Below are 13,772 nucleotides of genomic sequence, written 5' to 3'. Positions count from 1 at the left end.
ATCGGCCGGACCTGCGGACACGGCAGGTAAACAAACCGGCCCGGCCCGCCAGGGGCTTTCCCTAAACAAGCGGCGTCCCAAGTTTGGGAAACATTGACCTAGACAAATTGGAGGATTGGGCCAAAAGAAATCTGATGAGATTGAACAAGGACAAGTGCAGAGTCCTCCACTTAGGATGGAAGACTCCCATGCACTGCTACAGGCTGGGGACTGACTGGCTAAGCAGCCGTTCGGTAGAAAAGGACCTGGGGATTACAGTGGACAAGAAGCTAGATATGAGTCAACAGTGTGCCCTTATTGCCAAGAAGGCTAACAGCATATTGGGCTGCATTAGTAGGAGCACTGCCAGCAGATCGAGGGAAGTGATTATTCCCCTCTATTCGGCACTGGTGAGGCCATACCTGGAATAATGCATCCAGTTTTGGGCCCCCCCACTATAGAAAGGATGTGGCCTTACAAGGAGAGGCTGAGGGAACTGTGCTTATTTAGTCTGCAGAAGAGAAGAGTGAGGGGGGGTTTGATAGCAGCCTTCAACTACCTGAAGGGGGGTTCCAAAAAGGATGGAGCTAGGCTATTCTCAGTGGTGGCAGATGACAGAAGCAGCAGAAGTGCAAGTTGCAGTGGGGGAGGTTTAGGTTGGATATTAGGAAAAACTATTTCACTAGGAGGGTGGTGAAGTACTGGAATGGGTTACCTCTGGAGGTGGTGGAATCTCCTTCCTTAGAGGTTTTTAAGGCCCGGCTTGACAAAGCCCTGGCTGGGATGATTTAGTTGGGGTTGGTACTGCTTTGAGCAGGGGGTTGGACTAGATGACCTCCTGAGGTCTCTTCTAACCCTAGTCTTCTATGATTCTATGAACTTTAAGCATGACACAAAGTTAGTCACATGCTCAAGCACTTTTCTGAATATAGATGGACTTAAGTGTTTTCTGGAATTGGGAGCTTAAATCAGCATTACAGAATCTTGCCATATGAAAATAAAATCATGTACAATATTGTTTCTACACTCAGTGTCAGATAAAGAATTTTTCATCTTTACAATCTTGCCACCTTTGCTTACACTTGTTAAAGATATCATTATTAATATAGCTATGTGAACTTTTTTTTTTTTTTTTTTAAAGAGTCTACATAAAAGACTACTTCCTTGTTCACAGTGAATTCTAATACAATACTGAAAAAGTACTTCAAATAATAATGTCCATGTCACCATGGAAATCAAAAGTACATCAGGAAAAATGCCCTTGGGTTAAGTCCAAAACTTGCGCAGAAGCTTTCATGTGATTGCAATTTTCTCAATACTCAAACCTGCCCAAATATCTAACAGGGTTTTATGAAAAATTGCAGTAAAAATGATCAAAACAAAATTCCACAAAAAACATGACCAATTTTTGGAAGTGTTAGCTAGTTAAACAAAAAAGTGAACGGAGGAAAAGGTTGTTTCTATTTTTAACTTAGACAAATTGTATGTAAAGAAGGAGGAACATTTCCATTAATACAAATGTTACATGGCAAAAAATAGATGCTGCAGAGTTATACCCACATTAACCCACTTTAGAAATCCAAACATTTAGAAAACAATTAGAAAAAAGTGAATATATACAGACCTTCCAGTAGTCAGATTGTAAACTGTAGTACCTCTGGTAGGCAGATAATGCTGCAATAAAGAAAAAGGTTGGGTTTTTTTTTTTAAAAGAACAAGACTGAAAACGCCTTAAGAGTATAAAAATATGCAACATGGAAATGATAAATAATTTAATAAAAGTAACACTAACAATAACTATGCACTGTTATGGATAGAGTATTTCCTAAAGATTACAATTTTGCTGTAGAAAGTGTCTCAACCAAAAAGTGAATGTTATCATGATTTACATAAAATTAAATCAAGTAGTATTTTAAAGTAAGTTTATGAAAGAAATTTATTGGCTTTTGACAAAGCTGCTATTGATTTTAAAATTTAATCACGTAGCATGTTTACAATGCTCTCTGGTGTCTTGCACAATTTTTGCAAGGGAAGAAGAGCAGACTGATCTGTAGAAAGATTACAGAAGCAGCACCCTCTCCCTTTCCATAATCAGATAACGTGTGGGGACAGTGGGAGGAAAGCTTCAATTTTATCCAAAACCTACCAAGCCCAAGACCATTATGAAAGACAGAGCTCTTAAGATGGGTCTAGAGACGGCACCCTGGTATGAATCACTGAATTACCATTATTTGGAGATTGAGTTCTCAACAAATCATTGTTCTTGCACCTTACTGCTCTCCCCTCAAAAAAAAAAAAAAAAACTGGTTAATAGGTTTAATCTTTTTGAAAAAAAAAGTCTGGTGTGAAAAAAAAAAAAAAAAAAAAAAGTCAAGCCCCACCTTTGCTACTTAATGTACTCACTGCCAGACAGGCATAAATGCAGAGCTTATATTCTTATAAAAATAGTTGACATGCAAAAAACACAAGTAGCATTTTAAATAATGATTCATTAATACCTTCATTAAAAAGTCCATATTTTCAACTCTGAAAAGTATCAGTTTTATAAGAAATTTAATTAAGTTTAACAGTAGCACCCAGTGTGCGCTAAGAACTTTCCAAAGACTCAAAAGGGACTGTCCTTGCTTTGAGGAGCTCACAATCCAAGGAAAGACAGGAAAGCAGACCATTATGCGGAATGGGAAAAGCAATAGACTTTCTATATGCAAATTAACTCACTGAAGCACCATAGAGTGGGTGTTTAAATTATAGCATACTTTGTAAGTGCAAGCCCTACATACTCGGTTACATAACAGACCAAGAGCCATTCAAGACTTTCAGAAATATTGCAGATACTTAAGAGCAAGAATACAAATATATATTTACAAAAACGGTGTATTTCTAGATCAAGCACCTCATCATGCGATTGGCTCTAATCTGGGACTTTTGGGGAATACTATCATATTACATGAAAAGTACGAATGTAAAAGATGTAACACAAGTTAAACTATATGCAAAGTTAAGGCAAATATTTCATCTTTTACACCTGACATCCATGAGTCCAAAATCATCAATTTAAATTACAGATATAAAAGCAAGCTTAACTGATTTGCTGTATTTTGATGATCAGTCAACCTTATTCTTAAATTTGATATGTTATTTTGACAAGCCATAAGGATTTGGGGGGTTGTTGTTTTTTGGTTAGTTTGATTAAAACAAACTGCAGTTACTCTCTAAAGCAGTGGTCCCCAACCTTTTTCGTCTGGCGCGTGCCAGACGAGCCACGGAGAACCGTGGCGGTGGACGAGCAACCACCGAAATGCCGTCGACAAGCAGCGTCATCCAGACGCATCACTGCCGAAATGCCACCGCAACGCCTCTGGATGACGCTGCTTCTCAGCGGCATTTCAGCGGATGCTCGTCCGCTGGCCAGTACGCGGGCGCACTTAGACACCCCGGCAGGCGCCATGGCGCCCGCAGGCACTGCGTTGTGGACCCCTACTCTAAAGGGACCACATTAACATTTTCTGCTGCATGCAACACAAGCTATTGTAGATTTACATTCCTTCTATTTACACCTATATACACCCCACAAGTCACTTTTACTCCTCAGACTGAATGAACACCATTAAATAATGCATAGCACTTATATGTATAGATGTAGAGCTTATCTGAATAAGACTATTCTGGAAAGAACTCTAGACACTTAATCCAACTGACCATTTCATGACAATTAATTCAAACACAATTTTAAAAAAATATAAAGTAAGTCTCTTATACAATAGTTGAGAGAGAGAGTCTAAAATCAGCATCTTAATCATAGGCTGTGATATTGTACAGTATCACTAACAGACAGAGTCTTTCACAATTTACATGCCTCAGATATTCATATTGAGTTTAATCTACAAAGAGAAGTAATTTTTGAACACATGGATGACCTTCCTCTGCCAATCAGCTATTACAAGAAAGAAAAGTTTTGTTTTATGTTTCAGAGTCTTATAGCAAGGAGTCCACCTAAAACTGAAGGAAGTTACAAGATTACTGATTTTAAACAATAAAAGTAATTTTAAAATCAGCATATTATTTAAGATTTAACAAACTGTAGTAATTAAGAGAACATGTGTTTTTAATATAGAAGTATATTTCATTGTACTATAATAATCACCAAGAAACAAACATTTTAAACAGTCAAAAGTTTTTATATTAAATTTTTAAAGAAATTTAAGTTCATATCAGTAATATTTCAAGCAGGAAATTTTTTAAAGTCTTGTTAAAACCTCAAAACTGAGAAAACTTAAGTTTTACCATTCATACTTTTTTAAAATTTACTCAGCTTTGAAAACAAATGTCACCAGTCATTTTCACTTAGGGTATGTCTACACTACAAAATTAGGTCGATTTTATAGAAGTTGATTTTTAGAAATCGATTTTATACAGTCGATTGCGTATGTCCACACTAAGCGCATTAAGTCGGTGGAGTGCGTCCTCACTACCGTGGCTAGCATCGACTTACGGAGCGATGGACTGCGGGTAGCTATCCCACAGTTCCCGCAGTCTCCGTCGCCCATTGGAATTCTTGGTTAAGCTCCCAGTGCCTGATGGGGCAAAGACATTGTCGCGGGTGGTTTTGGGTACATGTCGTCAATTGCCCCTCCCGCCATGAAAGCAATGGCAGACAATCATTTCACGCCTTTTTTCCCCAGGGTTACCCGTGCAGACACCAAACCACGGCAAGCACGGAGCCCACTCAGCTCACTGTCACCGCTGTTGTTGTGAGCATTGTAAACACTTCACACATTATCCTGGAGAATATGGAGAACCGGGCTAAGAGACGCCAGCACGAGGAGGATTTTGATGAGGACATGGACACAGACATTCCTGAAAGCATGGGCTCTGGCAATAGAGACATCATGGCAGCAGTGGGGCTGGTTGATACAGTGGAATGCCAATTCTGGGCCAGGCAAATAAGCACAGACTGGTGGGACTGCATAGTGTTGCGGGTATGGGATGATTCACAGTGGCTGCAAAACTTTTGCATACGTAAGTCCACTTTCCTGGAACTCTGAGTTGCTTTCCCCCACCCTGAAGCGCAGGAGTACCAAGATGAGAGCTGCCCTGACAGTTGAAAAGTGAGTGGCGATAGACCTGTGGAAGCTTGCAACGCCTGACTGCTACCAGTCAGTTGGGAATCAATTTGGAGTGGGCAAGTCTACTGTGGGGTTGCTGTGATCCAAGTAGCCAATGCAATCATTGACTTTCTGTTATCAAGGGTAGTGACTCTGGGAAACGTGCATCTCTGGCTAAGGCATCGGAGTTCAAAGTGCTGTCCAGAGCAGTCACAATGGAGCACTCTGGGATAGTTCTCGGAGGCCAATACCGTCGATTTTCGTCCGCAATACCCCAAATTCGACCCAGCAAGGTCGATTTTAGCGCTACTTCCCTCACCAGGGAGGAGTACAGAAGTCAATTTTAAGAGCCCTTCAGGTCAACGGAACGGGGTTGCTTGTGTGGACACAGTCATTTTTAAATCGACCTAACGCGGCTAAATTCGACCTAACCCCGTAGTGTAGACCAGGCCTGAGTTAAAAGTCATTCATTTTCTGATTTTCATATATTAAAATAATGTTGTGACTTGTGTTTTCACAATTCCTAGAGAATGTTTAAATTAAAAGTTAATTTGAATGAACTTTCATAAAAAGATGGGGAGGGGGGCGCCCCTACATTTTTTACTATAACGAAGACCATTTTCAACAGAGTTGTTTAAAAGATAAGGGAACACCTTCTAAAATTAATAAATACTACTCAAAGGATACAGATGATATGCATCTCAGATTAAGAAAATTAATGAATCTACAGAGCTGACAACTGTTGCTGAAAAGTCCTACATGAATACGGAAACACCTGTGGGCTGCAAAAAACAACAGGCTTAAAACTACTGCCTTAAAGTGAGCCCAAACAAATTCCATAATATGATTAAAGTATTGAGGAAAAAAAGTATTATTATAGAGGAAGTTGAGAGCACCTCTTTTCAAAACGTCTGCAGAGTAGAGCCTGGCAATTACAGGCCAGTAAGCCTAACTTCAGTATCAGGCAAACTGGTTGGAACTATAGTAAAAAACAGAATTAACAGACACAAATAAACAACATGTTGGAAGAGTCAACACGGCTTTTGTAAAAAGGAAATCATGTCTCACCAATCTATTGGAATTCTTTGAGGGTACCAACACACACGTGGAGAATGATGATCTAGTGGATATAGTGTACTTGGACTTTCAGAAAGCCTTTGACAAGGTCCCTCATCAAACTGCTTAAACAAAGTAAGCACTCATGGGATAAGTGGGATGGTCCTCTCCTATCTTTTAACCAGTTACTAATCCATGAAACAAATGATAGGAATAAATGGTCAGATTTCACAATGGAGGTAAATAGTGGCATCCCCCAAGGATCTGTAGTGGGACCTGTGCTGTTTAACATTCATAAATGATCAGGAAAAAGGGGTAAACAGCAAGGTGGCTAAGTCTGCAAATGAGACAAAATTACTCAAGATTGTTAAGTCCAAAGCCGAAGCTAAAGAGTTACAAAGGGATCTCATAAACCTGGGTGATAGGGCAACAAAATGGCAGATGAAATTCAATGTTGATAAGTCCAAAGTAATACATATTGGAAAACATAATTAGAGCCCTGTGTGGATACAAATTTATATCTGAGGATATAAATCTGTATCCCCGGACCCACAGGACTCTCCCGGGAACCGTAGCAGCAAAAAGAGCAGAGTGTAGGGCCGCCACTTCCAGGAACCAGCGCCCCACACTGGCAGCTCCTCCGGTGCAGCTGTCCCATCTCCAGCCCCACCCATTGGAACAGGCACCAAGCTCACCAGCAGCTGTCCCTGGTCGCACTCTTGTGTTCAAGCTGCACCCAAGCCCCCAGACAGGAGATGGAGACAACTATGTGGAAGGACAGGGGCAGGGCTGGGGGAACTCCTGTCGCAGGGCGCTGGCTCCTGGGAGCGGTGGGCCCACGTTCTTCTCTTTTTGCAGCTGCAGTTCCCAGGAGAGCCCTGCGGTTCCATGGATACCGATTTATATATGCAGATAGCCACATCCGCAGATATAAATTTTTATCCACGGGGGCTCTAAACATAATCCCAGCTATACATACAAAATGGAGTCTAAATTAGCTGTTACCACTCAAGAAAGATGAGGTTACTCACCCTATGCCATAACTGAGTTTAGGTGTGTCTGAGTCCCTGCACCTAAGATTGGAGATTTTTGATAGCAGGGCCAATTTGGGCCACGTGTGCGCTCTCCCAGTCTTGCGCTGCATTTGGCTGCTATATAGTTCCTTCTGTACCACAGTCTGTATATAAGAACTCTGAAGTAGAGGAGAGGGGGGCAGGTAGTGGAGCACACATAGGGATAATACTCGAAGAAGAAGAGAAGGTTACTCACCATGTGCAATAACTGAAGTTTTCTGAGGTATGTCCCTATGGGTACTCTACTTTAGGTGACTGTAGAGCAGTGCCCTCTGTTGGAAGGATTGGGTTTCGGAGTTGGATTCTTTACTGATGATAAAACAGTCAGTCCTAATAGTGCATCAGATGCTAAGTCGAGCGATTACATAATGCTCTGTAAATGTGTGAACAGACGCCCAGGTCACTGCTTTACAAATGTTTGTAATCAAAACATTGTTCAAGGAAGCTATAGAGGTGGAGAGTGATCTTGTACAGTGTGTGAGAGTCCCCGCTGGGGGCTGCAAGTCACGTTGACAACAGCAATAGCTAATACAATTGGAAATCCATTTTAAGAGTCTTTGCTTAGATATGGATGATCCTTTAGATCTCTCTGCAACGGTAAGGAATAGGCTTGGTGATTTCTTGAAAGGTTTGATCCTTTCTAAATAGAAGGCTAACACTCTCCTAATGTCTAGTGTGTGGAACATTACCTCCCTTTTATTCTCGAGAGATTTGGGGAAGAATGATGGGAGATGAATATAGATTGATTCATGAAGGATGAAGGTATTTTTGGTAGGAACTTTGAATGTGGTCACAAAGTGGTTTTATCCTTGAAGAAAATTGTAAAGGGAGGTGGTAACACTGTGAGATCACCTATTTCCCCCACTCTTCAAGTGGATGTGATTGCCTTTCTTGTGGCAGTCTTTATAGAAAGATGTACAGTAACTCCTCACTTAGTCATCCCGCTTAACATTGTTTCGTTGCTGATCAATTAGGGAGCATACTCATTTAAAGTTGTGCAATGCTCCACTCTTACGTTGTTTGGCTGCCTGCTTTCTCCACAGCTGGCAGCCTCCCTTCGGCCCCCTCCCCTCCAGTGCTTCCCGCCCACCGGCAGACTCTGCAGATCAGCGCCTTCCCTTCCTCCCCCCGCCTCCTGCCCATGGCAATCAGCTGGCTTGCAGTGTTTTGGAGGCAGGAGGGAGGGGGGAGGAGCGAGGCCTCGGTGCGCAGGCTCCCCCTCCCTCCTGAATGCGGCAAGCCAGCTGATTGCCCTGGGCAGGAAGCAAGGGAGGGAGTGGAGGTGCGCCGAGTCCTTGCTCCTCCCACCTCCCTGCTACCCAGAGCAATCAGCTGGCTTGCCGCGTTCGGGAGGCAGGGGAAGCCTGCGCGCCGAGTCCTCGCGCCTCCCCCCTCCCCTGCCTCCCGAACGCGGCAAGCCAACTGATTGCCCTGGGCAGGAGGGAGGGGGGAGGAGCGAGGACTCGGCACGCCTCTCCCCTGCCTCCCGAACGCTGCAAGCCAGCTACTTGCCGCCGGCCGGCAGGAGGGAGGGGGAGCTTGCACGCCGAGTCCTCACTCTTCCCCGCTCCCTCCTGCCCGGGGCAATCAGCTGGCTTGCCGCGTTCGGGAGGCAGGGGAAGCCTGCGCGCCGAGTTCTCGCTCCTCCCCCATCCTCTGCCTCCCAAATGCTGCAAGCCAGCTGATTGCCGCTGCCACCAGCAGGAGGAGCCTGCACCCCAAGTCCTCGCTCCTCTCCCCTCCCTCCTGCCCAAGCTGCCCTGGAACCTAACCCTCCCTATTTACATTAATTCTTATGGGGAAATTGGATTCGCTTAACATCATTTCACTTAAAGTCGCATTTTTCAGGAACATAACTACAACGTTAAGTGAGGATTACTGTATGAGCCACCAGGTTGCCATAAATTCAAGGGGTGGGAGGGTGGGGGGGAGAATCAGGCAGGTGTCATAGAACTAGGTTAAGGTCCCATGGTGGTGTAGGATCTCGAATTTAAGTTAGAGGTTCCAAATACCTTTAAAAAAATCTTTTTGTTGTACGATGCACGAATAGTGAGTGTCAATCAATCTTGTAGAGGAAGGCCGCGTAATGGCCACGAAATGGATTCTCAGCAAACTTAACAACAGTCTTGATTTTTTTAGTTCCAGGATATCTAATCCAGCATCAATGGTAAGGCAGAGGATATAGCTGTAACCTGTCTATTGTCACACCAAATCCAGAATCTCTTCCATTTGTGAACTAAAGTATGGCGCATGACTGTTTTTCTGCTATTTAACAGTATCTCTTTTACATCTTCAGAACAGCTCATTGTGACATTTTGGAACCATCAAGGACCCATGCTTTCAGGTGGAGAATTTCTAGATTTCTGTGATGGATCTAGCCTTGAGAAAGGATGTTTGGAATGGGATGAACAGTGACGGGGGGTGGGGTGGGGGAGTATGCGCATACCATCAGCCATAAAAAGGGAAAGATGTCTGTCTGGGCCACGTTGTGGCTATCAAAATGACCCTGGCCTTTTTGTCCTTTATTTTGTGTATTACTCTGGGTATTAATGGAATCGGAGAAAACACCTGTATATAGAGGTCTGTCCCATCTGAGAAGAAAGGAATCCCCCAGCGATTGACAATCCTGTCCTGCTCTTGAGCAGAATTGAGAGCACTTGCTTTCCCAGCTGTGGCAAAAAGATCTATGCTCAGAAGTCCCCAACACATTAATGTTTTGTGTAGGATCGTGGTATCTATTTCCCACTCGTGTTCTTGTGAGAACTTCCTGCTGAATGTGTCTGCCATGGTGTTTTGAAATCCTGGTTGATAAGTAGCTGAGATATTGATCCTGCGGTGAATGCACCAATTCCATAATTTCACTGCATCGGCACATAGGGAGGGTGATCTTGCCTTTGGCTGTTTATGTGAAACATACAAGTGATGTCATCTGTCATTGTTTTGTGTGTGTGTGTGTCTGTCTTTGATTAGTGGTAAAAAGTGAGAATATGCATTTCTGGCTGCTCTGAGCTTCCCCAGGTTGACATGTTATGACTCTGAACATAAGAACCTAAGAATGGCCATACTTGGTCGGACCAAAGGTCCATCCAGCCCAGTATCCTGTCTACCGACAGTGGTCAATGCCAGCTGCCCCAGAGGCAGTGAACCAATAAAATCTCTCAAGTGATCTCTCTCCTTCCATCCAACTCCACCCTTTGACAAACAGAGGCTAGGGACACCATTCCTTACCCAGGGAACCATTTGCCATGGACTGTGTAGTCGCCAAGTGTGCTCCCCTCCCAAAGGTCCAAAGGGATGTGTCCGTCGTCAGTATCAGTGATGGAGGTGGTTGGACGACGCGAACTCAAGCACACATATTGTGGGGGTTTGTCCACCAGTCAAGTTAGCTTTTGACTGTGGAGGACATTGAGAGATTGTTTAAATTGTGTCTCTGCGAAGCATAAACTGTTCTGAGCCACCCTTGAATGCAATGCATATGGAGTCTGGCATGTTTTATGATAAAGGTGGCAGCCGCCATGTGTCCCAGTAGTTGCAGACATGCTCTGGCTGATACCTGCAGGATGGTTTGAACTGTGGAGATCAACCTGACTAGGGTAGTGAATGTGTGTTGGAAGGGAGGCTTTGGCCTCCACTCCAGAGAGGTAGGCCCCTGTGAACTATGATTTCTGAGTGTTTATTTGTAGGCCTAGTCATAAGAAAAGGTCCATAGTCTTTTGTGTAGCTATTAATGCGTCGTCTCAAGAAGGGGCTTTGAGTAGGAAACTGTTCACGTATAGGAATATCATGATTTCTTGTTTTTGGAGGTGTGCCGCTAACACTGCAAGGGCTTTGGAGAATACCCTGGGTGTCAAAGATGGGCCAAATGGGAGTATTCTGTATTGGAAGTGATTCTGCCCCAGTGTGAACCTGATGAATCTCCTGTGGGATTGGTGAATGTTAATATGAAAGTAGGCATCTTGAAGCTAGAGGGCCAATAACCAGTCCCTGCTAATGTAACCATCTTGAATTGTTGTACTTTCACAACACTGAAAGTATTATTGAGCGCTCTTAGGTCTAGAATGGGTCTCCAACTGCCGTTCTTTTTCTGTACTAGAAATTATTTGGAATAAAAGGCCTTCCCTCTGTGTTGGATCGGAACTGGTTGTATAGAATCTAGTTGTAGGAAGTGGTTCATTTCCTCACCTAAAAGGTGCTCATGAGAGAGGTCCCTGAAGCAGAATGGGGAGGGAGGTAAAGTGGATTGAATATGTGTTGTTGATTATTTCTAACACCCATCCATCCGTGGTGATACTCTGCCACATTGGAAAGAAAGAGGCAAAGTGGTCAAACTGATGGAAACATTCAGGTTATTGCAGCACCTGTCTGCAGGGGTAGCATTTTGGAGCTTCGACCAAATTTTCTAAATTGTTGCTTTGATTAGAAGTTGAGATGTTCAGGGTTGTGATGGGGGGCGGTCTACGTTTAGCAGGTTTCTATCTTTTCGTTTCTGGGTCATAATGTCTTTGAGGTGGGACAAATGAAGGAGGTTAAGACCTTTGTGTAGTGAGAGTATTTACTGGGCCTTCTCTTTTGTACTGGTGTGTAAATACCTAGAGATTTTAAATGTTGCCCTCGAATCTTTTAGGGAGTGGAGAGATTCGTCGGTTTGGTCAGTGAATAGTTGTGAGCCTTCAAAGGGGAGATATTCCACTCTGGCCTCCAACTCCTTCGGGAACCCAGAAAGATGCAGCCACGATGCCCTTTGCATGACCACGACTATCAATATCCAATGAGCAGCTGTGTTGGTCACGCCCAAGGAAGCTGGCAATGCAGTCCACACTAGGATCTGACACTTATTCACAATTGCCTGAAATTGCTTTTTGTCTTCTGGAATATACTCAAATTCACTCAATTTGGAGTAATTTGAGTGATTATAGTTTGTCAGAAGTGCTTCATAATTGACAGAGTTGCTGAGGAACATGCTTTGTGTCCAAATAGATCTACATCTCTTCCAGTCTATCATACGGCCATCATTTTAGCATGGTGCTATCTTCCATGTTCATTTACAGCGTTGACAACCAATGAATTCAGTGTAGGGTGCAAAAATAAAAAGTCCATGTCCTTACAGGGCACATAAAATTTCTTGTCCGCCCTCTTACAGGTAGGGGGCATTGTGGCCAGAGTCTGCCAGATACCTTTAGTTGGGTCTAATAGTGCTTCATTGATAGGTAGAGTTATTTTTGCCGATGTTGATGTCTGAAGTACAGTAGAACCTCAGAGTTACGAACACCTCGGGAATGGAGGTTGTTCGTAACTCTGAAATGTTCGTAACTCTCAACAAAACATTATGGTTGTTCTTTCAAAAGTTTACTACTGAACACTGACTTAATACAGCTTTGAAACTTTACTATGCAGAAGAAAAATGCTGCTTTCCTTTTTTTTTTTTTTTTTTTAGTAGTTTACATTTAACAACGTATTGTATTTCTGTTTTTTTGGTCTCTGCTACTGCCTGATTGAGTACTTCCAGTTTCAAATAAGGTGTGCAGTTGACTGGTCAGTTCATAACTCTAGTGTTCGTAACTCTGAGGTTCTATTGTATATCAAGTAATTTATGCTGGGATTCTTTCAATTCCTCCAGTGGAATTTAAAGAGAATTTGCTATTCTCCTGAACAGCTCCTGGAATTGCATCCTGGAAATCATCTGCTGTTGTTGGTGGGGGAAGGCATGACTGCTTTGTCTGATGAAGATGAAGCTGAAGCAATATTGGTTGCAGGCATAGTTTTTTTATCCTGTCTCTCTTCCTGTTCCTTAAAAGATTCTCTTTCAGGCTCAGGGGGTCTGGCTATTGAGGATGACAGGGAATACGTATCTCCCTCTCTCTGTGGATGCTGGAGGACCTGGAAAATTGCAGCCTGTATGCAGTCCATGGGTCCCAGTAGGGCCAACACAATGGAAAAGACATGGGTGAGGCACCCATGGGTGTCTGTACCAAGCCTGTTGGTCACGTCTAGCTTCATAATGCCTTGTCCAAGCGTAACGGTCAACTTGTGTAGCTCCCTAATGTGAAGGGGGGGAGGAGGGGTCTGTGGGGAAACTGAATAAATGTCCTCTTCCTCCTCCTTGTCATCATCACTAGAGAAATGGGGGGCAGCATAACTGGGAGTAACTTATATGTTTGGTACAGTGTATCTAAGCAGTTTGGTCGATGTGGTCTTTGAGGATCTGGGCTTAGCCTTGCTTCTACTTCCTGACAGTACCGTTTTGTCTGATCCTGCCCTCTTCAGGTCTTTGGACTTACTGGCGGCGATGGTACATAGGAACCAAAAGCCTCACAGGTACTCAGCCTTATACTGTCAGTATCGAAGCCACCGACCTAGCAGGGGATTTTTTTTCGGAGGCGGGGGTGAGAGAAGATGGTTCCCTGCTAGGAGAACTTGAGGCCTGCTTCTTGGTGGCTTTTTGTGAAGAATCTGTTGATTTCCTCCTCATAGACAGCAAGGAGTGGTGTTGAGCAGCTGATGTCGATGTTGACGGGGAGAGACCACTGTCCAAGGGGTCCCAGGACCGGGGTCGGAAGTT

The 13,772-nt window shown here is 43.5% G+C and overlaps 1 protein-coding gene across 6 annotated transcripts in view; it reads right to left on the bottom strand.

The window, feature by feature from the left end:
* The window catches only part of LOC112113708 (lysine-specific demethylase 6A), a 289,994-nt gene that overhangs the window by 213,954 nt on the left and 62,268 nt on the right, over positions 1-13,772 (bottom strand). For all 6 annotated transcript variants that reach the window (XM_026650231.1, XM_026650232.1, XM_029911180.1 and 3 more), the window contains one exon: positions 1,604-1,653. In XM_026650231.1, the coding sequence (XP_026506016.1) occupies positions 1,604-1,653 (50 nt within the window). The remainder of the gene's footprint in view (positions 1-1,603; positions 1,654-13,772) is intronic.

The sequence above is a fragment of the Terrapene carolina genome, unplaced genomic scaffold (genome assembly GCF_002925995.2).
Source record: "Terrapene carolina triunguis isolate 2854851 unplaced genomic scaffold, T_m_triunguis-2.0 Scaffold24, whole genome shotgun sequence".
NCBI classification, from domain to species: Eukaryota; Metazoa; Chordata; order Testudines; family Emydidae; genus Terrapene; species Terrapene triunguis.
This window is presented reverse-complemented; position numbering and strand designations above follow the sequence as displayed.